Source organism: Sciurus carolinensis, chromosome 2 (genome assembly GCF_902686445.1).
Source record: "Sciurus carolinensis chromosome 2, mSciCar1.2, whole genome shotgun sequence".
Classification (NCBI taxonomy): Eukaryota; Metazoa; Chordata; class Mammalia; order Rodentia; family Sciuridae; genus Sciurus; species Sciurus carolinensis.
The window spans coordinates 343,182-365,311 of NC_062214.1; the positions used below are offsets into that span (position 1 = coordinate 343,182).

Here is a 22,130-nt window from a genome sequence, read left to right on the forward strand (position 1 = left end):
TTGGGGGAGGTGGGAAGCCGGAGGACCGTCCAGCACGGCGCCCGGACGCTCGGGGCTGAATCCGCGGGACCCTCGGGGCGTATGTGCAGTTTCCCGCGGGGGCCTTGACAGCGCATTTTAGCGGGTCATACCTTTGAGATCTTGCCAAGACCGGACCCCTAACTTGGTGGGCGTCGGCTTCTGTCCACCCAAGCCCTTGCAAGTCCTTTTGGTTTTGTTTTCTTTTTTCAGGTTGTCCTCTTTATGAGCACTTTTTAGAAAAAAATTTTAGTTGTAGATGGACACGATGCCTTTATTTTTTATGTGGTGCTGAGGATTGAACCTAGTGACTCTCACAGGCTAGGCAAGTGCTCTACCACTGAGCTACAATCCCAGCCCTATGAGCACTTTTTATTGTATGGGATTGTGTAGAAAAAGACGAGACCGTGATTCGTCTTCTGTCCTGTAGGCGCCGCTGCCTGCCCCCCTCCCCCGGCTCAATCCCTGGACTCTTGATCCTGCGCGTCTGCGCCCGCTGAGCTCACGCGGGCGTGGATACTACGGGGACCCCTCTGTCGTGCCCGAGGGCCAGCGCTGTGTGTGCACCCTGCTATTTCTCACTTCTCACAGCAACCGGTGAGCCAGCACTGGCGCCCTCGCCGCTTTACAGATGAAGAAACCGAGGCCAGGGTCACTGAACTAGCTAAGGGGGCTACCAAGATTCCAGAAGATTCTGGAATAATATCTTGCCTGACTTCAAAGGAGAGAGGCTTGACCACCAGGCACCAGCTGCTAAAACAAGTCCCACTATCTCCTTTCTTTGGCTCTTACTCGTTCTTGGAAATAAATGGTATTAACACTCTTTGAGATCTATGATTGCCCTAGACTGACTGTACTCCCCACTTCCAGCCAGGCCACTACAAGTGCTTGTCCACACACACACACACACACACACACACACACACACGAGACCTGGAAGCTACCCTTCACCTGTCTCCCCTCCTCCTGCAGGTGTCTTTCTGGTACTCATACACAGACCTAGGGTACTTACCATATGTTAATTTCCTATTCTGGGTTGCCCAGCAATACATCATCCCCACTTGCCACCTTATTCAACCCCACCTGGCCAACCACTGCCCACAGAGGCTGGGGATGACAGAGACACTCCCTGGTTGAGGAAGACACTACATTACACATGGTGGTGAGCAGAAGCATTCTCACATTCTGTGTTGCATCCTTGAGCCAGGAACAAAGCCCAAGCCTGGCCCAAGAGAATGCCCAGCAATGAGCAGCCAATGCAGCTATCTCTAGGCCCTGTGCCATCCTGTGCCCAGTTACTCCAAGTCTTCAGTCTCTCCATGAGCCACCCCCCAACAGAATGTGGTGGGAAGGCAGTCCCTGCAAAACAACTCAGAACGTCTACCTGCTAAGACACTGTGGCCCTACAGTGCCAGTGTCCTTTCACAGCAGGACAGCTTGTTCACTTAATCACTCAATGGACATCCTCTTTCCAGGAACCATCCTGAACCAAGGCCAAGTTAAGAGTGCCTCCTTGTGGCCCCAGAGTCTGTTCCTGACAGTCTTTTGCAATGACAAGCACCCATTACACAGTGTTGCCATAAACTGGGTTGGGTTCATCTTTGCATTCCTTTTGGGAACTGGGCACATGTGTCCAAAATTGTGGAAGAGAGAGGAAAGAGAGAAGCATAGAAAAACAGAGGGAAGGTCTGAACACCCCCAGGGTGGTAAGCACAGTCTACACATACTACCCAACCTCCCCAGACTCCAGGTCAGGACCCCCAGCAGGACCACCATCTCTGGTTGGGAGTGTAGGAGGGGAATGGTTCTAAGGCCTGGAAGAAGGTGTACAAGTACCCAAACGCATCAGCCTTGGGGGCCATAGGCTACAGTTCCCAGGGCAACTGGAAGTCCTCGGGCTCCAGTGGGCTGCAGTGAGTCGCCTCCACATTCTTGAGGTGCTTGCGTGCCAGAAATAGTGCAAGCTGCCGTCGTCGCCGTGGGCTGAGACCCTGGCCCACAAGCCAGGGGAAGGGGAGCCCATGTGGCCCCCAGTCCTGGTCCTCCAGCTCCTCCTGGCAGCACTCACGGTAAGAGCGCAGTGTTGCCAGGCACCACTCATCATCTACTCGGTAGCGAGCATAGAAGGCTGCCTCCTGTGCTAGGCTGCTGGCTCGCAGCCAGCGGGTCACGACAGTCCGGCCCTCGCGTGCCATCACAGCTGGGTAGCGGTGCTGCAGCAGGCGCAACAGCAGCTCATTACCACGGTTGCCCTCCACGTCGCTGGGTGGTAGGGTGGGCAGCTGGCTTGAGGTGCTGACCACTTCATCCTGCGTGCGACGGAGCAGCAGCACTGGACCAGGGTAGCAGCACAACTGCTCTGCAACATTGAGGTTGAAGTGCTCCCGTACTGTGCGCACCACCAGCCCCTTCCAGCTGTGGGGCATGACTTTCAGTGCAAGTGGCACAAGGTCATCAAAGGTGGCATCCAACACCAGTGCACCCAGCTCCGGGTAAGTCATGGTGGCCCAGGTAGCTGTGAAGCCACCAATAGACCAGCCATAGACCACCACGTGTGAGGGCGGGAAGTGCAGGCGGTACAGTGCGTACTTCACCACTACATCCATGGCGTTGGCATCGTGCTGGGGGAAGGGCGCGCCTGTGCTGCCCCCAAAGCCAGGGTGGTTCCACCCCAGCACGGAGTAACCGGCCTCAAGCGGTGCTGACAGGCAGCCCATCTCATAAAAGCCTGCGTTGCCTTCACAGCAGATGACCAGTCGCAGGCCCTGGCCCTGGCTGCCAGGGTGCCGGCGGCGATCCATGAACATGGTGTCTATCTCATTGCCGTCACAGGCCACCAGCTTGGCACGCCGGCCGTGGTAGCGCTCCACGAGACGCTCTTGGCCCTGCTGAAGTAGTGGCAGCAGCGCGCGTGTCATCAGGAACATGGAGCCTGGGTACACGAGCCAGCGGCCTAGTGAGTGAGCCAGCGCGTAGCTGGCGAGCTGCCCCGGCAGCTCCCGGATCTGCTGTAGGAGGCACTGTGTCTGGCTTCGAGCCCCATGCGGCGGGCGCCCCTGCGCATCCCCGCCCAGGGCCGCGTCACGCAGTAGCCACACGCCCGCTGCAGCTGCCGCGCACGTCAGTGCGCGGTGACCACTGCCTGCGCCCTGCACGTCATCCCAGCGAAAGTCCACTGGCCAGCTGCGAAAGTTGTAGGTGTAGTTGGCGGTCAGATAGATCTTGAACACGTGCACCAGCGCCTTCACGAAGCAGATGACACACATTGATGCCAAGGCTCTGCACTATCCCGAGGCCCAGTCACCGGGCTAAGTATCAGAGGGAGGCCCAGGCCCGGCCCAGCGGGCGGCTGCGGGGGCAAGCGCCGCGCAGAGCAGCCTTGGGGTATACCTCTTTGGGTGGGCCCTAATGGCCTTTGTGACCTAGGCCTTCTGGGACCATGGGGGGGGCTACATCCACCAGGACAGACCAGCTTTATGAGTCACTGTTGCTGGGGGAAGAGAAGATGCTAGAGTGATGGGCACACAAAGGGTTCCCACGTGTGGACTTCAAGTTCAGCCCCACCCTGAGACAGACTCTACCTTAAGACCTCGAAGCCACGCCCTCTGCAGGTCCTGCCCCAGCACCTCCCTCTTTGCTTAACTGAAGCCAGAGGCCAGAAATGTACACCTCCAAGTTTGCTGTGGAACCTGGCCCTCTGGGGTCCCCTGGTGTACACTTCCTGGCAAGGGCCCCGTCAGACAAGCTGCTGGAGCAAGGAGGCAGAATTTGCTCCTGGCCTGGGGCTCCTGCCCCTCTGCGGGTTCCTTCTTAGGAAAGGGAGTGTGGGCAGGCTGGAATCCACCCCCTACCCCACCTTCTCTGGATCCTCTTTTTACTGGCACCAGCAGCAGCAATAACCTTCCCCAGGTGGGTCCTGCCAGGCTGGGGTTCCTCTTTTTCAGCCCCTAGTTCAGCCTCCCCTTCCCTTCAAACCATTCCACAAGCTGTATCTTCCTCTTTTCTTGCTCTGGTGGCTTCTCCTTTTTCTCATACACTGGAGAGGACTAACCCACTTGAGGGTCAAGGGGCAGATTTAGAGGCCACCAGATGGGCATCACTCAAGAGACTCATTTAATATTTTCCAAGACCAGAAACAAAAATGCAGAACCAAGGAAACTCAGATGGACTTCAGAGTCCAAGAAGTGGACTGTCCTGAGACCACAGGCTTTGGGGGAGAGAGATTTAGGGTCTCAAGAGCCCCTCTGACTTCCCTGCTCTTAGGTTGGGTTGGGGGAACCACCTGGTCCAAATAGCCCCCTTTAGCTTTGGGATCTACTAAGGGATGCTGCTGTCTGTAGGAGTTGCAGATGGGAGAAGGATCAGTTGATTCCCCCCCCCCCTCCACACACACACACCTGGGGTTTCCAATAAGTACAGAATACATAGTTAAAGTTGAATTTCAGATAAGCAGCAAATACTTTCTATGAGTATATCCCAAGTATTGCATGACAATCCCTGACCTCACAGTGGACATGGAAGTGTACCCATTAAACGATTGTTTTCACTTTGAGTACATGAAATTTTAACACTTCACTATAAAATAGACTTTGTAGTCAGGCAAGTTGTGCATTCCTGTAATCCCCGTGACTCAGGAGATTTCAGCAGGATGATCCAAGTTCTAGGCCAATCAGCAACTTAGCAAGATCCTGTCTCAAAATAAAATAAAAAGTACTGGGGATGTAGCTCAGTGGTAGAGCACCCCTGGGTTCAAACCCCAGTACTGCAAAATAAAATAAAATAGATTTCATGTTAGAGGTTTTGTCCAACTGTTGTCTAATGTAAAAATTCTGAGCACATCTAAGGTAGGATAGGCTAAGCTATGACCTGCAGGTTAGGTGTATTATATACTTTTATTCTTCTCTCTCAGTATTAGGGATTGAACCTAGGGGTGCTCTACCATTGAACCACATCCCCAGCCCTTTTTATTTTATTTTGAGACAGGGTTTTGTTACATTACCCAGGCTGGCCCCCAACTTTTGATCTCTTGCCTGAGCTTCTCCAGTTATTGGAATTACAGGTGTATGCCATCACACCTGGCTTTAAATAATTTTTTTACTTCAAATATTTGCAACTTATGATAGGTTAAGAAGTCAAAGAACATCTGTATTTAAAAATTGTTTGAAATTCAAGTACAAGCTAGGCATGGTGGTGCATGTCTATAATCCCAGCAGCTGGGGAGGCTGAGGCAGGAGAATCACAAGTTGAAAGCCAGGTACATCAACTTAGCGAGGCCCTGAGCAATTTGTCGAGGCCTTATCTCTAAATAAAAAATAAGAAAGGCTGGGGATGTGAATCCGTGGTTAAATGTCCCTGGTTTCAATCCCCAGTGTCAAAAAAACAAACAAAAAAAAAGTACAAGAGGGTGCCCTGGGTTTTGCTTTTTGTTTTTGGTTTAGGGGGAGGGGATACCCCAGCCATCCCACCCCCTTTTTATTTTTTATTTTGAGTCATGGCCTCACTGAGTTGCTCAGGCCTCCCTAAGTTGCTTAGGCTGACTTTGAACCAACAATCATCCTGCCTCTGCTTCCTGAGTTACTGTGATTACAGGCCTGTCACCAGTGCAGGCAGGACATTGTTTTGGTTCCTGGGAGAAGATCACACCTGGAGGGGCCTTGTATCTCCTGGGGGCACTCTCACTGCTTCATCTGCTCTCAGACTTGTTTGGAATGGAAATGGAGACTTTTTTTTTTTTTTTTTTTTCCAGCCAGGCCCACCTGCCCTTCGAGGAGGAGGAGAACCAGAGACCAGATTCTGGAGAGCAGAGGTCAGCTGCCTGGAGCCGCTAGCCCCTAGGGACTCTGTGCCTCAGCCTGTGTCTGGCTGGCCCTTGACCCCACCAGCCCACAAAAGCATGAGTGCCCGAGAACCACCAGCTCTGGTGAGACAGGGAAGCACGTGACAGGAAGGGAGCAGTCCTCTCCAGAAGAGCCCCCAGGCCTGGACCAGCTGTGGCAGGAATGACCTGTGCCACCCCTGCTCGGGGAAGTGCAGCAGGGCTGAGGGGCTCTTCCCTGCACATGGGCTGGAGGAAGAGTCCCCTTTGGCTCCCCTACTCCAGGCAGTCATCTGAACATCATCCCACCCCCACAGGGCTTGCTAGTCCTGGACCTCCACCCTCCCCCTCAGAGGCAATGCTTCCTCCCTGGCCAGTTCTGTTAGCCTCCCTGGAGGCTCTTGATTTATGCTGCTGAGCCGACAGAGCCAACCTTGGAGAAGGAAGAAAAGGAGAGAAAACAAGCCCCAGAGGCCGAAGGGGCCAGAGCCAGGATCAGAGCCCCTGGCAGAGTGTGCAGCTCAGTGGGAGCAGACCACAGCAGCCCTGGACTCAGAGAGCTTAGTAGTCTTGAGAAAAACTGAAGCCACCCTGCAGGAGGGGGAGCCGAGTCTGCACAAACGCCTCTGCTCAGGAAATGGGGTGCAGGGAAGGTGGGGGTGGTTTGGAGCCCAAGGACAGGAGAGGACATTTCCTGGCGGATGCGGGGTCAAAAGAAGGGGCGGAAATGGCCAAGACAGCTGCTGAACATCTGGAGTCACAGAGAATTAATTACCCAGCAGCCTGGAGGACAGTGGGGTTGGTAGGGAACCCTCCTTCCTGTTTCCCGGCAAAGTCTACCCTTTCTCCTGACAGGTCGAAGGACTTCTGAGCAGCTTCTCCCCAGAGGGCCCAACACCCTTCCTAGTGCATTGGGGTTGTGTCTCAGTGGTAGAGCACTCACCTGGCATGTGCGAGGCACTGGGTTCAAGTCTCAGCACCACATAAAAATAAATAAATAAAATAAAGGTAGGGGTCCATCTACAACTAAAAAAAATTAAAAAAAAAAAAAAAAAAAAAAAAAAAGCAGCAGCCAGTCATCCCTCCTGAGTCTCCAAGTCTCCAGCCACACTGAAAACCTGCAGCCATCCAGTACACACCCTTCTGAAGAGGAGGAGGTGGAGGGCCAGGGCCCACCAGGGTCTGGAGAGAAGCCACTTTCCCCTTGTCCAGATGTCCCTTGAGCCTTTGTGCCCCCCATGCCCAACCTGCTCTTCTCTGTGAGGATGGGCCAGTGTCCTTCAGAGTCTCAAGGGCCCTCATGCACTGATAGATGTGAAGGGGACTGCTTCACATCAGAGTGGAGTCTGGCTAGAGTCCAGAGTCCTGCAGGCCTGTGAAATGTGACAGGGGCCATGTTCCCTGGAGCGTGACACTCCCTCCCTGGGTAGAGAGAAGTCTGCACCTTTTCTGTAGACTCTCCAGGGTGGACAGCCCTGTCCCTGCCACCAGCACCACCAGGGAATTGCTCAGGCCAAGGACCTCCTCCTGGGATGGTCTCTGGGGCCCCAGACACACACTGAAGGGTCACTGTATGTCCAGGAGCTAGTATACCCCCTGACTTTGGGGTCCCTCAGAGCAGAGGCCTTGTCTTATCTGCAATACCCAGGTTTTGATACTAGGAGAGTACTTACTGTTGTTGTTTTCAATCGCAGTGCTGAGAATTGAACCCAGAGCTTCATACGTGCTAGGCAAGCACTCTACCACCAAGCTACACCTCCAGCCTGAGTACTTATTATTCAGAACTAATATTCTCACTACAACCATTGAGACAGGTATGTCCTTTCTACACTCCCTGAAGTTGTTCGTGTGTTCATTTCCTTTCACACCCTTCCCTATTTGCCTGCAAACATCTATACACACATAGTCTCGTGGAGGGGGTATTTTGTCATTTGCTTTACAGAAACGTATCAAGTAGTGGCTGGAGTTGTGGCTTAGTGGTAGAGAGCTTGCCTAGCACATGCGAGACACTGAGTTTGATCCTCAGCACCACATAAAAATAAATAAGGGTATTGTATCCATATACAACTAAAAAATATTTTTAAAAAAGAAAGAAATCTATCAAGTACACTCTGCAGCTTGCTTTTCTCCACAATACATCATGAGCTTCACTGCTGGCTGGGACATGGCTGCAAACCATTTCCTCCACCCCACCAGTGTGTGTGCACTAATGCCCAGGTATCCCTCCGCAGGCTTCTAAGACCTTTTCTTTCTGCAAATGCAGCTTCAGCAGTACACCTACCCTCTTGTCAGAACCCTTGCCTCCTGGGTGCTTTCCTACACTGAATTCTTGAACGTGTGTTGCTTCCAGGGTGTGCTGTTAACACAGAGAGATTCAGTGAAGTCATGCTTCCAGTGTCTGTGAGACTGCACATCCTGGAGGGGCTTGTCTCTGCAGGCTCAATAGCAACACAGGGCCCCTCTAAGTTCTTAGTATTTGTCTCCTTGTTAATAAATTTGATGAACACTGACTGATCCTGACCTCTGAATAGCAGGGCAGTAGAAGCCATTCTGCCTGCCAAGGGAACCCCTCACCTGTGTGGGACCCACCTGATGCCCTCCTGGTAACCAGATAGAAATTATGGACTGGGTTTTGGACGGTCGGTCTTGTCCCTGAGAGAAAAGGGGAGATTAATCTGGACTGGGTGGACCATGATCAGTCCAGAGGGTTCCAGTCAGGAGCCTTGCCTACAGATTTACTCCATTAGGGGACCCAGGATGCCTAGAGTAGACAAAGGGGGCCCCTCTTTCCTGGTTCCTCCAAGTTGTGGAACTGGAAAAACTCTGCCCTAGGAGAGCGACAGTGTGGCCCTGCACCCTGCCCCATCCTCTCACCCTCTACCCACTAAGCCTGTGGGTGGGCCAGGGTTCAGGGGCATTGCAGGAAAGCAGAGAATGAAGCCTGAACTGAAGCTGGGCCCTGCTGTGTTGGCAGAGGCCAGTAGTCCCTGGCGGGGACCCTAGCTCCCACACCTGCCTCTGGACTGTGGCTCCTGTTGTGCCCAAAGGCTCGAGACCCCGCAAAGACCACCAGAGACCACGATCAATGCAAGCAGCAAAGAGTCATTTATTAGCTAGCTCGAGCCTGGTCCTCTGCGTCCTTAACCGGTGACGCTAAGAGAGGCCCCGAGCCCTCGTTAGCAGGGTTTTTATAATGAAAGGCAAGCAGTTTTACGTGTTCTTTTAATTGGTTAACATTTGAACAGCTAAACATTAGTCCTCCTCTGGTTGGGTCCGGCCAATCTATTTGATTCTCATTGGGTCCTGCCAGAACTGAATGGTCCTAGTGGAAGAAGAGAGGAGGGAAGGGGTGAACTATGCAGGAGATGAGTCGGGGCTAAGCCCCGCTCCCGTCCTTGACAGATAAGGTCTCCAGGCAACCGCACATTCCTCGTACAAATATCTCTTAACAACCTTGGTAAGCACAGGGGCCCAGCAGTCCTGTTTGTCCTTGAGACAGTTGGCAGCACAGATACCACCCTGCTCTCAACATTTCCCCCTTTCCAAGAACATTTAGAGAGCCAATCTTGGGTCTCTATTGTTTTAATTCTTGCTGCTTAATGGGCTGATATTGGGCCTTTAGCACCATTAGCTGTACTGTATTTATTCTATCTTTAACAAAAGCAATTAACTTATTGATTATACAAGGTCCTATAGTTAAAGCTAGTAACAACAATATTAGGGGTCCCACTATAGCGGACACCAGGGTAGTTAACCAACGGGAAAAATTGAACCAGGATTCAAACCAGCTCTGACTAGCTTCCCGTTCTTTCTTTCTGTTTGTTAGTCCTTCTCTGACTTTTGCCATGGATTCCCTCACTACTCCAGAATGATTAGCATAAAACCAACATTCTTCTCCCAGAGCTGCACGTAGACCTCCTTGCTTACAGTCTTTAAAGGCAGGTAAATTTGGTAATCAATGAGCTTAGGAGATCCTTAACATTTTATTCTCCCAGGGGCAGTCTCCAACTTCCAGAAGCAGATGGCATTCATGGCCTTCACTTCCTTAATTTGACCCGATCCCATATTTCTATATTAACTGCCTGTCCCCAATTCTGACTTCATTTACCCCTCTAATACTAGGAACTCCTTCACTGCTGTAGGGAAAATGGGTGATGACCAATCTGGCTTCTTCAAGCTGGAAGTGGGCAGCGTGGGGCAAGCAGTTTGGAGTTCCCTTTTTAGAAATCGGGTCAACTGAGGGGTCCAAGGTAGAAGTCTGGTTGGGGAAGAGCAGGCTGTAAAGGCATCTGGGGATGGGTGCTTCTATGAGAGAAGAACAAAAAGACATGAGTACTGAAATGAGATTGATACAATATAAATGTTGCAGAATCTGGAACATGCCAATGAATATCATAAATATGACAGAAGTCAATAATTCCTCACCAGGGGGTGGAAGAACTGAGAAGTTGTTGCCATAACAAGGCCTAGCAAAGGCTGGAGGGGACAAGGCCTCTATTCGGGGACTTTAACATTGTCCAGGTTATCAGGAATGTAAACACAATATTTAACTCTTAATGTCATTGAGGTCCCCAGAAAATATAGTTAAGCTACTTAATGTCATCTGATTTTTATACAATATCCCTTTATTGGTATAGCCTGTGTTAAGTAGAGATCTCTATATTTCTGTTACTTAGGGCTAGATAATCATACTAGCAAACATAGGTAAAGCCTACCTGTGACTGTAGGCCTTAAACTGACTAAAATCTTCTGACTCTAGCAGTTTTCCTTGATAGTTATCAGGCACATTTGCCTAAGAATCTTTCTTTTGTAGCTTCCACTCTTAATTTTAGTGGGTTAACACTTAAGTTACATCTTAAGTGTACATCTTAAGTTACGTTTAACTATTATTTCTTTTAAATGCCCAAGAATGGCTATATTTTGGTTTTAACTGTTTTGCTGGGTGTCCAAGATCAAGCTGGTCAAATTGACCTGGTTCCTGTCTTGTTAAAGAGTCAGCTGAGTTTCCACAGGGGCCACTCAGAGAGAACTTAAGAGCAGCTTCTTAGCTCCATTAGTGCCATCGGTTAGGCAGGGTCTTCTCGATGAGGTGGCTTTCCTTGAAAGCATTAGGGGTGTCTCCCTTTTTCCTTGACCCTCCTCTGCAGCAGATGCACTGAGTGATTTTCATCCTCTAGTCTCAACCATCTCCTTGATCAGGAGGTTGTGTGACCCAGAGTTGCAGCGCTCCTTAGAGAAGTCCTCTTATTCCCTGGGTTCAGGCTGACTTTGAGGGCAAGATACTGTTTTTTTCTTGGCCTCTGTATTTAATTCCAATTTCTAAGTTTGATCTTAATCATCCAGCAAGCCAGTCTCACCAGTCATAAAGTAAGAGTACTGGGTTTTAACTTTAATGTCCATAACTTTACAGTCATTTACCCTTTTATTAAAGTACTACCACAAACTATCTGTTTTGAAGGTGATGGCCTATTATCACAAGTTACCTAGGTTGTATGTTCTGGAAGCAGCTCCTTCTGCAAAACAGTAGCAGGCAACCGTTTTACAAAATGAAATTAGCAAGAGTAAAAACATATTTAGTTTGTATAATAGTTATCTTGAATTTTGACTGAGTTCTACATTATATACCCTGTTTGAGATCACAGTAATCTTTACAACAAACATCAAATTTTTGAGCACAACTTTAAATGAGTTAAAGTCTGGCTTACTTTGGAGTCATTCTAACATGTAGCAGGGTGAGGCAGAGCCTTATCTCAGGTAAGGCAGGGCTCTTCACAAGTCTTAAGTAAAATGTTCTAATCCTAAAGCTAATTTTTGCCCCTTTTTGTCCACATTCTGAAACAACTCTTATGAAATTTTTGAATTTAGACAAATTACTCCGATTTAACAAGATAAAATACTTTGTGGTTTATAGTACTCTAATTGAAACACAGTGAAAGGGGAGATGGTAACTCTAAATCCAAATCTAAGAGCTCCTTGGAGCTTTGCAGAACTGGAGGGGGAGCAGGGGGAAGTGGTAAGGGAGCAGATGGAACGCTCACCCTCCGAGTTGAGGTTTTATCTGTTAGAACATAACTCTTAATAACCTTGTTTTTAGTAATGACACAAAGCAATTTTAAACCCTTTTTAATTTACCAACCTATGAAAACACCAATAATGTTTAAGTATGTTACCCCATGTAATTTAAGGAGTTAAAAGTACTTGATGTTATTTAACAATGAGCATTTTAACTTTGCAAATTAATCAGATGTCACCAACAAACACATTTGAGTAATCCCATACATGTTAACTCTAATTCACTTATTCTGTAAAAACCAAGATATCAGACAAGTGTCCTGAACAGTATTTGCTGTCTCTTTCCTGTTGAAGAAAAGTCCTAGAAACAATTGATATTAGACATTGTTTAACATCAACATTCCATTAGTTTGACCACCTAGAGATTTGCGAGTTATTTCTAAAGACATTTTACTTTTATTAGTTTACCCAATTTAAATTGAACCCTTTTAAATCACGTGAATAAAAGTATTTGGATCTATTTTTAAATTTTAATTTTAGGAGCGCTCAGTTTTGATACAGACAAAACATGACATTAGCACGACATACAAATAATACAAAGTCAAAGGCCTTGTAACTTTATAGGTGAATCTCCATTGCATTGTAACAGATGTTCAAAAACTCTAGTTGAATAAAAATAGAACTGATCAAAAAAAAATCATTAACCTAGGTATGCAGGATCAAAATTATGAGCTCAAAAATACAGCATTAGAGAAAAACAAAACAAAACAAGAATCCTAGAGAATGAGGTAGTTCTGTGTAGCAGCCCAGGAGTTTAAAATGGACACTTTTTTTTTTTCTTTTCTTCAGGTCACCCCCCTTTCCCGCTGAGACTGCTGCAGTTTACATTCCAATGCAGGCTTTAGCAAGGCCAGGCAGGGGGGAGGGAGGGATCACCTAGGGCTTTTTAACCCTTTTTCTTCCTGGTTGAGAAATCAGGTTAGGTTTGAATGCAGAAAATCACAAAACATTATTTCTTACTTCTTTTGAGGAATGGAGCTGCTGAGCTCTCTGCCTAGGGGGATTGGAGTAAACAAATCTCTGAAGAACAAGGAGAAGGACTGTAAAGTACCCTGCAATGAGTATCCCTAAGCCTAAGATCGGATTAACACAATGAAGAATTTAATAGAAGGCAAGAGTAAAGACCATATAGTACAATACACAAACAGACAGACACGTAGCGCGCTTAATCAAAAATTGGCTAGCTGGTACTTTGTCAACAAAAACAAACAATTTCCGATTGTGTCAAAGAGTTGCCCAGACGCAACACAATGCCCAAATGGGACAAAGAGTTACCCAGATGCGACAAAGTTGCCCAATTGCAGCACAGAAGCTTCCCAGATGTGAGAGTCACCCAAATGCGACAGAGTCGCCCAAATGCAGCACAGAAGCTGCCCAGATGCAGCACAGAAGCTTTCCAGATGTGACACAGTCACCAGATGCGACAAAGTCGCCCGACGGGTCGAGGGGACATCTCCCGAGACCCTGCTGGGGTCCTATAGCGCATCCGCCAGGACTATGCCAGCCCAGAACCAGAACCTGCAGGCAATCCAGACCAAAAAACACACGGCAATGCCTTACTCACCGGCCGAAGGTGTCACTTATGACTCTATGATCAGGTGTCTGGGTGGGCTTGGGGCATCCCGGACGAGCCCCCATATGTTGTGCCCAAAGGCTCAAGACCCCCACAAAGACCACCAGAGACCACGATCAATGCAAGCAGCAAAGAGTCATTTATTAGCTAGCTCGAGCCTGGTCCTCTGCATCCTTAACCGGTGACGCTAAGAGAAGCCCCGAGCCCTCGTTAGCAGGGTTTTTATAATGAAAGGCAAGCAGTTTTACGTGTTCTTTTAATTGGTTAACATTTGAACAGCTAAACATTAGTCCTCCTCTGGTTGGGCCCGGCCAATCTATTTGATTCTCATTGGGTCCTGCCAGAACTGAACGGTCCTAGTGGAAGAAGGGAGGAGGGAAGGGGTGAACTATGCAGGAGATGAGTCGGGGCTAAGCCCCGCTCCCGTCCTTGACAGATAAGGTCTCCAGGCAACCGCACATTCCTCGTACAAATATCTCTTAACAACCTTGGTAAGCACAGGGGCCCAGCAGTCCTGTTTGTCCTTGAGACAGTTGGCAGCACAGATACCACCCTGCTCTCAACAGCTCCCACCTGCTGGGATGGGTGGGCAGAAAGCTGACTTCTGCTTTGGCATTCTGGATTACAGGCTCAGGGGTGGGGCTCCTTCATGACCCTAGACTGCAGAGCTGATGGTCCCTGGAGAACTCAGAGCCTGTGGAGAACGGGAGGCAGAGACCAGCCAAGAGTGACCTGGACCAGCAGGGCCTACGCCATCCCTCCAAGACTGCACCCAGGGCCCCCACAGGCTGCCAGGCTTACCAGCCAGGAGAGGGAGCGCACCTCCAGAACTTGCTCTGAGCAGATCTAGGTTACGGCCCTGGCGGCTCCTTCTAAGTCACTCGCACAGATTAAAAACGGCAACTGTCCCAGAGCTGACCCCAGGGGACCCTGAAAGCTTCCTCCCCACACCCACCCCAGGCACTCTCTGTTCCCAGCGTCTGCTGGACTCCAGGATGGCTGCTCAAGGGTTCCAGTCCCATGCCCCACCCACCCCACCCCCACGGGCAGGGGAGCTGGCGGGAGGTGGAGCCCACCACAGCCTGGCAGTGGGCTAAGCAGGCCCAGACAGCAAGCCCCTCTCCCTTGCCACCCTCCCCTCCAGGACCACCCCCAGGGCTTCCAGCAGTGAAACAGAGAGGAAAGAGGAAGGAGTGTGGAGGGGGGTCTGCTTTGCAGGGCTTTGGAGGGTGCCCCCTCCTGACTTCTGCAACTGGACTCCAGGACTCCAGGACAAGGCCACCAGGCCCACCTGCATCACACAGACACAGAGCCAGGTCCCCAGGCAGGCCTGGCTCCAGGACAGGCTCCAGGGGCCAGGAAAGTGGGCCTTTGCCTTGAGCCCACCCAGGAAGGCGCACAGAGAAGGATGAAAGGCGGAGGAGAGGCCTGACCGCAGCACCGCCCACTCCCACTGGCTCTGAAGCTGCCCTGAGCTGGGCCCGCTGCCGGAGGTGCATGGACCCGCCCAGCCCCTCTGGCTGCGTGGGAGCCCAGAGTGACCACAGGGCCACAGTCCACCTTTGAAGTGCTGGGGCTAGGCCACAGGAAGTGGGCAGTAGCCCACCCTCTCCCTGGGCGCCCCTCCTCAAAGAGAACACCCCTGCCCATCAGGCTAGGACCCCAGCCCTGGAGTGTGCTTCTGTGCTGGACCACTTTGGCCATCCAGGTGTGCCTGGGCACGGGGATTAGGGGAAGCAGGGCAGTCCTCCACCCCTGGCTGAACCCCAGCCCCAATTTCTTTTTGCCCAGGTTCCTGTGGGGGAAGGAATGGGTCCAGAAACTGGTCCCTCTCCCTCATCTAAAAATAGCAGACCTTGGGCTTTGTGGAAAGCCCCCAGGGCGGGGGAGGAAGCAGGGCCTGGAGCTCGGACCTAAGGAAGGGAGGCGTCACAGGAAATGCCTGGGTGCCCTGGCCGCCCCAGCAAAGCTCCTGGTCAGTGGCTTGGCCCCCTGGAAAGTCCCAGGCAGTGCACAGATCTGGGCAGGGGCCAGGGCCAGGGCCAGGAGGGCAGCTGGAGCCTCCTGGGTCCCTTAGGTTGGGCCTCAGATTCCTGGGTGGGCTTCCTTTTCTGCCTGTGCTGGTCTCCTGCCAGGGATACCAGAGGGCAGGATGAAGGTAGTTCTTTCTCCCTCATCATTTTCTATACCTGGTGATGACTTAGTCCCCATTCTCCACCCTTTCCACTTTCTCTTTCACCATCTTCAGTAAAAAAATAAATAAAAATAATAATAAAATACTTCAATCAGTAGATATTTACTGAAGGCACAATAAAGGTTTGACCCAAAGGAAGTCCTCACAGGGATCAGGAGATGAAATCCCAGAACAGGACTGCCTTCTGTGAACTAGACTGGATCAGGGACAGAGCCTGGGAGCACTCTAGCTGAGGGACCTGGTAGTTTTGGAGGATCGAGAACAAGACCAGTGGGGCTCAGGGTTAGGAAGGAGGCTGGGAACTGGCATGGTAAGATTGGTAGGCTTTGCAGACTCCCAGGAGGGCCAGGAGTTGGAAATAAAAGTCATTTCTGTCTGGGGATGTAAGCTACTCCAGAGGCTGATGCAGGGGAATTGAGCCAGCCTGGGGAACTTGGTAAGATCCTGTGTCAAAATAAAATCTTAAGGGCTGGAGTTGTAGTTCAGTGGTAGGCACATGCTAGACCTAGTTACTTGCTAGGCTCTGGGCTTGATCCCCAACATTGGAGAAGGAAAGGAAGGGGGTGGGGGTGCAGGCGAAAGGGAGAGAGAAAGAGAGAGAGAGAGAGGAAATGTCTGTCAGTCACTTCTAGGAAGCCACTGAAAGATTCTCAGCCAGAAAATTCCAGAGAGGTGCAACTGGCCCTCCTTTCTGTATGTACAGACTCAGAGTCAACCAACCTTGTATCCAAAATATTTTGGGAAAAAACATTCCATCTCTACTGAACTCATACTTTCTTGTCATTCCCTAAGCAATACAGTATCACATCTATTTACCTTGTATCAGTTAGTATAAGTCATCTAGAGATGATTTAAAGTATCAGGGAGGACCACTGATATAACTCAGTGATAGAGCATTTGCTTAACTTGTGCAGTTGTGCAGGTCCCTGGGTTCAATCCTCAGCACTTTAAAAAAAAAAAAAAAAAAAAAAAAGAGCATGGGAGAATGTGCATAAACTCTACACAAGTACTGTGACATTTTACATGAGGGACTTGAGCACCCATAGACTTTGATGTCCACAGGAACCTGGAATGAATCCCCTGTGGACTCCAGCAGATGACTGAACTGCTCTAGTGCAGAGGGCTGGAGGAGGCTGGTGGCGTACACTGGTGGGAGGACAGAGAAGGCAGGGAAAACTCTACCACACAAGGTTATCAGAAGGCAAGGTCCTAAGCATCGGGAAAGGTGGCAGAGTTGCATACAATGGACGCCCAGTGAGATAGATGTCTACTGTTTCCTGGGTGTGGAATAAGTACTCAGAGACACTAAGGTCTGGGTTTCTGGTAGCACAAACTTCTTGGGTTGATTTTTCCAGCAGTGAGCAATGGCATAGGTACTAGTGAAGGTTCTTGGATGGATGCCATAAAAGGACAGAAAATTTGAGCTGTGCACAGTGGCGCACACCTGTGATCCCAGGAAGTTGGGAGGCTGAGGCAGGAGGATCATGAGTTCAAAGTCAGCCTCAGCAACATAGTGAGGCAATAAGCAACTCGGCAAGACCCTGTCTCTAAGTAAAATATAAGAAAGGGCTGGGGATGTATCTCAGTGGTTAAGCACTACTGGGTTCAATCCCTGATACAAAAAAAAAGAAAGAAAGAAAGAAAGAAAGAAATTTGAATACTTCAGGTATTTTCAAGAGAGTATATCAATGGACTGCAAAATGTAACTAGTTGAGACAGAAGCCAAAGAGGGTAAGGCTGAGCCAGGCAGAGTGGCATATGTCTGTACAGAATCCAAGCTACTAGGGAAACTGAGGCAGGAGGATAAGAGGATCACAAGTTCCAGGTCAGCCTGAGCAACTTAGCAAGACCCTGTCTTAAAAAGTAAAAATGGCTGGGGACATTGCTCAGTGATAAGGCGCCCCGGTTCAATCCCTAGTATCAAAAAGGGGGAAAAGTGGGGGGTAAGACGAGCTATTTGAGGAATAAAAGGCTATCCCTGGAATGGGGAGCCTAGTGGAAAGTGAGCACTGGGGCTGGGGTGGGGCTGTTGTGGTTGCAGAGGGAGGAATGAAGTGGTCACTTCAGAGTGGTGTGTGCTTTGGTGCCAGCAAGCTCCAAGGTGTGGCCTGGGAGCAGGTGGGAGGTGAGGAGGTGGAGGAGCTGCGTCTAGACTCAGTGCCTGGCATCTCTGAGGAGGGTGGCAACTCCACTCCACTCTGCTGTCACCCACTGCCACCTGCCGCACTCTCCACCACCAGCACTGTGACCTGCACTGCCTCCGGCTCCATGTCACATTCAACACCCACCAAAACCCACCATCCAGGCACTGCCAGCAAAATATTCTTGTCAAGAATATTCTGTTGGCCAGGAATTATGCTGGGCTACTCCTGGCAGTGAGCTGCGCAGGCCAAGTTCCTTACCCATCAGGGTGAATAGTCGGTGGGAGGCAGGCAAACACACTCATGCAGAGATTTTGAAAACAAGGCACACAGTAACCAGGGGGTGCACACCTGTATATCCCAGGAGCTTGGGAGGATGAGGCAGGAGGATCCCAAGGTCAAAGTCAACTGCAGCAACTTAGCAAAGTCCTGTCTCTCAACAAAATATAAAAAGGACTAGGGATGTGGCTCAGTGGTTGAGTGCAACAACAAGAAGAGAATGAGGCATACAACAACTCCATAATCCCTCTCCGAGATTCCTTGAGGTTTGTTATTGTTCCAGTACTAGGAATTGAATCCAGGGCCTCAGGCATGCTAGGACAGCACTCTGCCACCGAGACACACTGCTGCCGTACGCCTAGGTTTTTACTTAAGAAATGAAACACGTTCACACAAAAACTTGTCCTCAAATGTTCTGAGCAGCATTATTCACAATGGCCTGAAACTGGAAAAACCCATGTCCATCCAGTGAAAGATGAACAAGCCAGACATTTCCATGCACTGGGAATAGAGGTTACACTCCGGACCCTGGGGAGGAGGCACAGAGCCGGCTGCTCAGCACTGAGAAGCCATGCTTACAAGACCACAAACTGCTTGGTTCTGTTCACCTGAAATCCTAGGAAGACTAAACGGTAGTGACACAAAGCAGACCAGGGCTGGCAGGAGCACAGGGACTTCCTGGCACGATGGGAGCTGGCATGCCATGTCAGGAGTTGGTCATGCATCTGTCAAAACTCGTCATGTTGTGCTTAATATTGGGCCAGTATCACATGTGCAAATTATACCTCAATAAAGATTAAATTTTAAAAAAAGATGTGAAGAGTCTGAACCACAGTTCAGTGGCAGAGCACTTGCCTCACGTGTGTGAGGCATGGGGTTCCATCCTCAGCACCACATGAAGAAATAAAGATATTAAAAAAAAAAAAAAAAAACAAGATGTGAAGATTATGAGTGGAAATGGCAAGAGAAAGATGAGGGGAGGGGAGGAGGAGGGAGGCGGAGGAGAGCTGGGCACTGTCCCCCATGTGTGTGCCCCATGTCAGGCAAACATTTCCCTTGTGGGTGCCAAGGAGCAGAGCCCTGAGTCAGACGGGAACTCCTTCAGACCCCCTTGTAAGGGAGATAGGCCAATCCAGACTCGAGCTGTTCCGGGAACTCATGGACCTTTGAGAGACAGGCACCTCTCCCACCTGGTTCCCAGGACAGCGGGGTGGAGGTGAGCATAGACGGCAGCAGGCACTGAACTAGGCGTGACACTGTGGCATTAGGCAGGGCGGAGGGGTCCTAAGGTACTGGCGGGCAGCTGTGGTTAAGTAGCATGACATATTCTGGACCCTCATCTCCCAGGTCCATGAGCAACCGTAGGCCAGTCTGGGCTCCTGGGAGGTTTGCAGGAGCAGGGTGGCCCCATGGCCTTCAGCCCCTGGGCTTCCCATCCTGGGAAAGGGAGGATAGGTGAAGCTGAGGCCTCTCCTAGAAGAGTGGGCACCTGAAGGGAAACTGAAGGCAGACCCAGTAAAGTAGACATGGTCACCAGGCCCTGGCTGCTCCCGTGCACCACAGTCTTCTGAGGATGGGACCTAGTGGCACTCCCACAGCCCAAATGTCCATGGTGTCCTCAGGGCATCCTGAGGGTAAGTCAGGGACTGGGGTATCCATCTGCTGTCCCCTCCCCTCACTGCTCCACTGGTCATTGGGGCATTACTGGTGAGCCCCAGGCCCCAGTGACCTTTTCCCCCTGTGGCCTTGACAGGGCTGAGAACCTCCGGCCTGGCGTCCTGTGTCCTGCCAAGAGGATGTCCTGTCCACATCCCCTGTCTCCTGCCTGCCTCGTGCCTCCCAGGAGCCGCCCTGGGGCCTCCAGGGGTGGAGGTGGAGGGTAGGGAGGGGAAGGGGAACCAGGGCATCCTGAGCTCTCTCCCTCCCAGCTTCTCCCCCTGGACCTGGTGAAGTGGAGACTCCCCCAGCCCAGTACCTGGGCATCCCCTGGACAGACCAACACCCCTGGGTCAGAGGCAGCTGCTCTTCAGAACAAAGGCTGCGGGAGGCAGGAGAGATGGGAGCAGGGGACGACGGCACTGGTTGAGCACACTCTGAGCCAGCCCCTCCTGCCAGCCCTGACCTCTCCTGGGGCTTCCTGTCTGGAGCGCGTGGGGCCTGAGTGTTTGGGGGGAGATGCCAATAGCTCAGCTCAGTTCCTGCCTCAATCCTGCCTCTCATGGGCAGTGAGCAAAAAGCCTCAGGTGGAAGGGTCTGAGACTCTTGGAGCCAGGCCGCCACTGGGCTGCAGGGAAACTGGGCTGGTACCAGGAAGGGGACAGAGTAGACTAAGCACCCTCACCTTCACTTTGGTCCTCCTCACACGCGACAGCTGTAGTTGCTGTCTGCCGTGCGTGTGTGTCTGCCCAAGATTCGTATGTGTGTGTTGGGGTGGGGGCTCTGTGCTCTGTGTGCTCCAGGTGGGTCTGTCTAGGTGCCTGGGCGGTCTGAGTCTAACCCTGTGTGCCACATATGTTCCTGGGTGGGGTGTCTCTGTGAGAGCCTGGGTGCACCAGCAGGTGTGTGTGCTTGACCTGTGTCTCAGGCATGTGTCTGAATCTCAGACGGGTTGACAGGTGGAGTGCCATTTCTCTTCTAAGGTCAAGAATGACCAGTGCACCTAGGATGCCTGGGCGGGTGGACACAGGACAGCAGCTGCCAGGCCCTCTCGCCTCCTCCCTCCCCCACTCTCCCCTAGGGCTTGGTCCACCTTCAACTCTGGCAGCTCAGCCAAGTTAAAAATAACCCTGGGGCCTCTGGAAGCGGAAGGGGTAGAGACTCCTGAGGCCAGCCTGGGAGGGAGGAGGGGGAGCCACCCCCCAACAGGGCAGGCAGGTCCCCTGCCAGTACTCCAGCTGGGTGGGCTTCCTATCTGCTGGTCCCACCTGAGCAGCTGTTGAACCCCAACCTCCTGAGGCTCCAGGGGACCTGCTGAGAGGACGCTGGGGCAGTCGGTCAGCATGCCCAGTCTGCTCTGCTCTAAGTCAGGCCTCTCCCCTCCCAAGTCCCTCAAGGGTGCTTTCTCCTTCCCTCCCTGCCTCCTCCTCAGCCTGTTCCCTCCATGGAGGGTCTGGAAAGGGACCTGACCTTCTCCCTGGCTCCCAGCCCAGGGCTGCCCTGGACTTCCCTGGAGGGAAAAAGGACGTCTGGGGGCTGGGACAGACAGGATGCAGGATAAGCCTGCCTTGGGGAACATTCCTGCCTCAGGAAGGGGACAGTGGGGGGCTGGATTTTTGTGTATGTAATTCTTATACCACATACAAACAGAAAAGGACATGTATGCACGTGGCTCCGTGGATTTTCATGAACTAAACATATTTTGACACCAGCATCATGATTACAAAAACATTCTTGTATGTTTTTACATCTTGTAAGTGTTTTGGTGAATCCAGGTACGGATTTCCATGGGATCTATCCCAGGGTAGAACTGCAGTTGGACAGGTCACAGATCCCTCTGAGCATTCATGGGGTGCTGGGGACTCTCCCCCAGGAGGTGCTGATCTTTGCCTGGATTTCAGGGAGTGTGGACCCCCCAAGACCTTGGCCCAGGTTGAGCCTGTGGGGTTTGTCTTGTTGGGGCTGTGTCTTAGGCGGGGTCTCCCGGGAGAGGCTGTCCTCTGTCAGGAGGAATGGGCAGCTCATGTGCACCCCTGCAGTATGCTGGGCACGCCCAGAGGAGCCGCCTGGTCCTGGAGGCCCACACCCACCCTTCCTTCCTCAGGAAAACCTGTGGTCTGATAAGGCCACCAGCCTCTGGTGTTCAAAACCACCCCGGCACCAGGACCCCCAGGGGAGGAGGAAGTTGAGTCCCACCAACCCCAGGGGCTAGGGTCACAGATCCTGGCTCTTGTTTTTTCACACCCACCCTGAGCTTTTGAGTGGCAGAACAGAACTCCCCATGTGGCCCCAGAAGGGAGCTCTGACCACCTGGAGTCCAGTGGGGTCTGGAGGCTTTGAAGAAGGGGTAGCCAAATCAGGTGAAATGGTTACTGCTTTGTT

The 22,130-nt window shown here is 51.3% G+C and overlaps 1 protein-coding gene across 1 annotated transcript; it reads right to left on the bottom strand.

Moving 5' to 3' along the window:
- Positions 1–1,883: 1,883 nt before the first annotated feature.
- Positions 1,884–3,284, bottom strand: Abhd16b (abhydrolase domain containing 16B). The gene has a single exon (XM_047538589.1). It carries the CDS (start codon positions 3,282–3,284, stop codon positions 1,884–1,886), a length of 1,401 nt encoding a protein of 466 aa, XP_047394545.1.
- Positions 3,285–22,130: the final 18,846 nt, after the last annotated feature.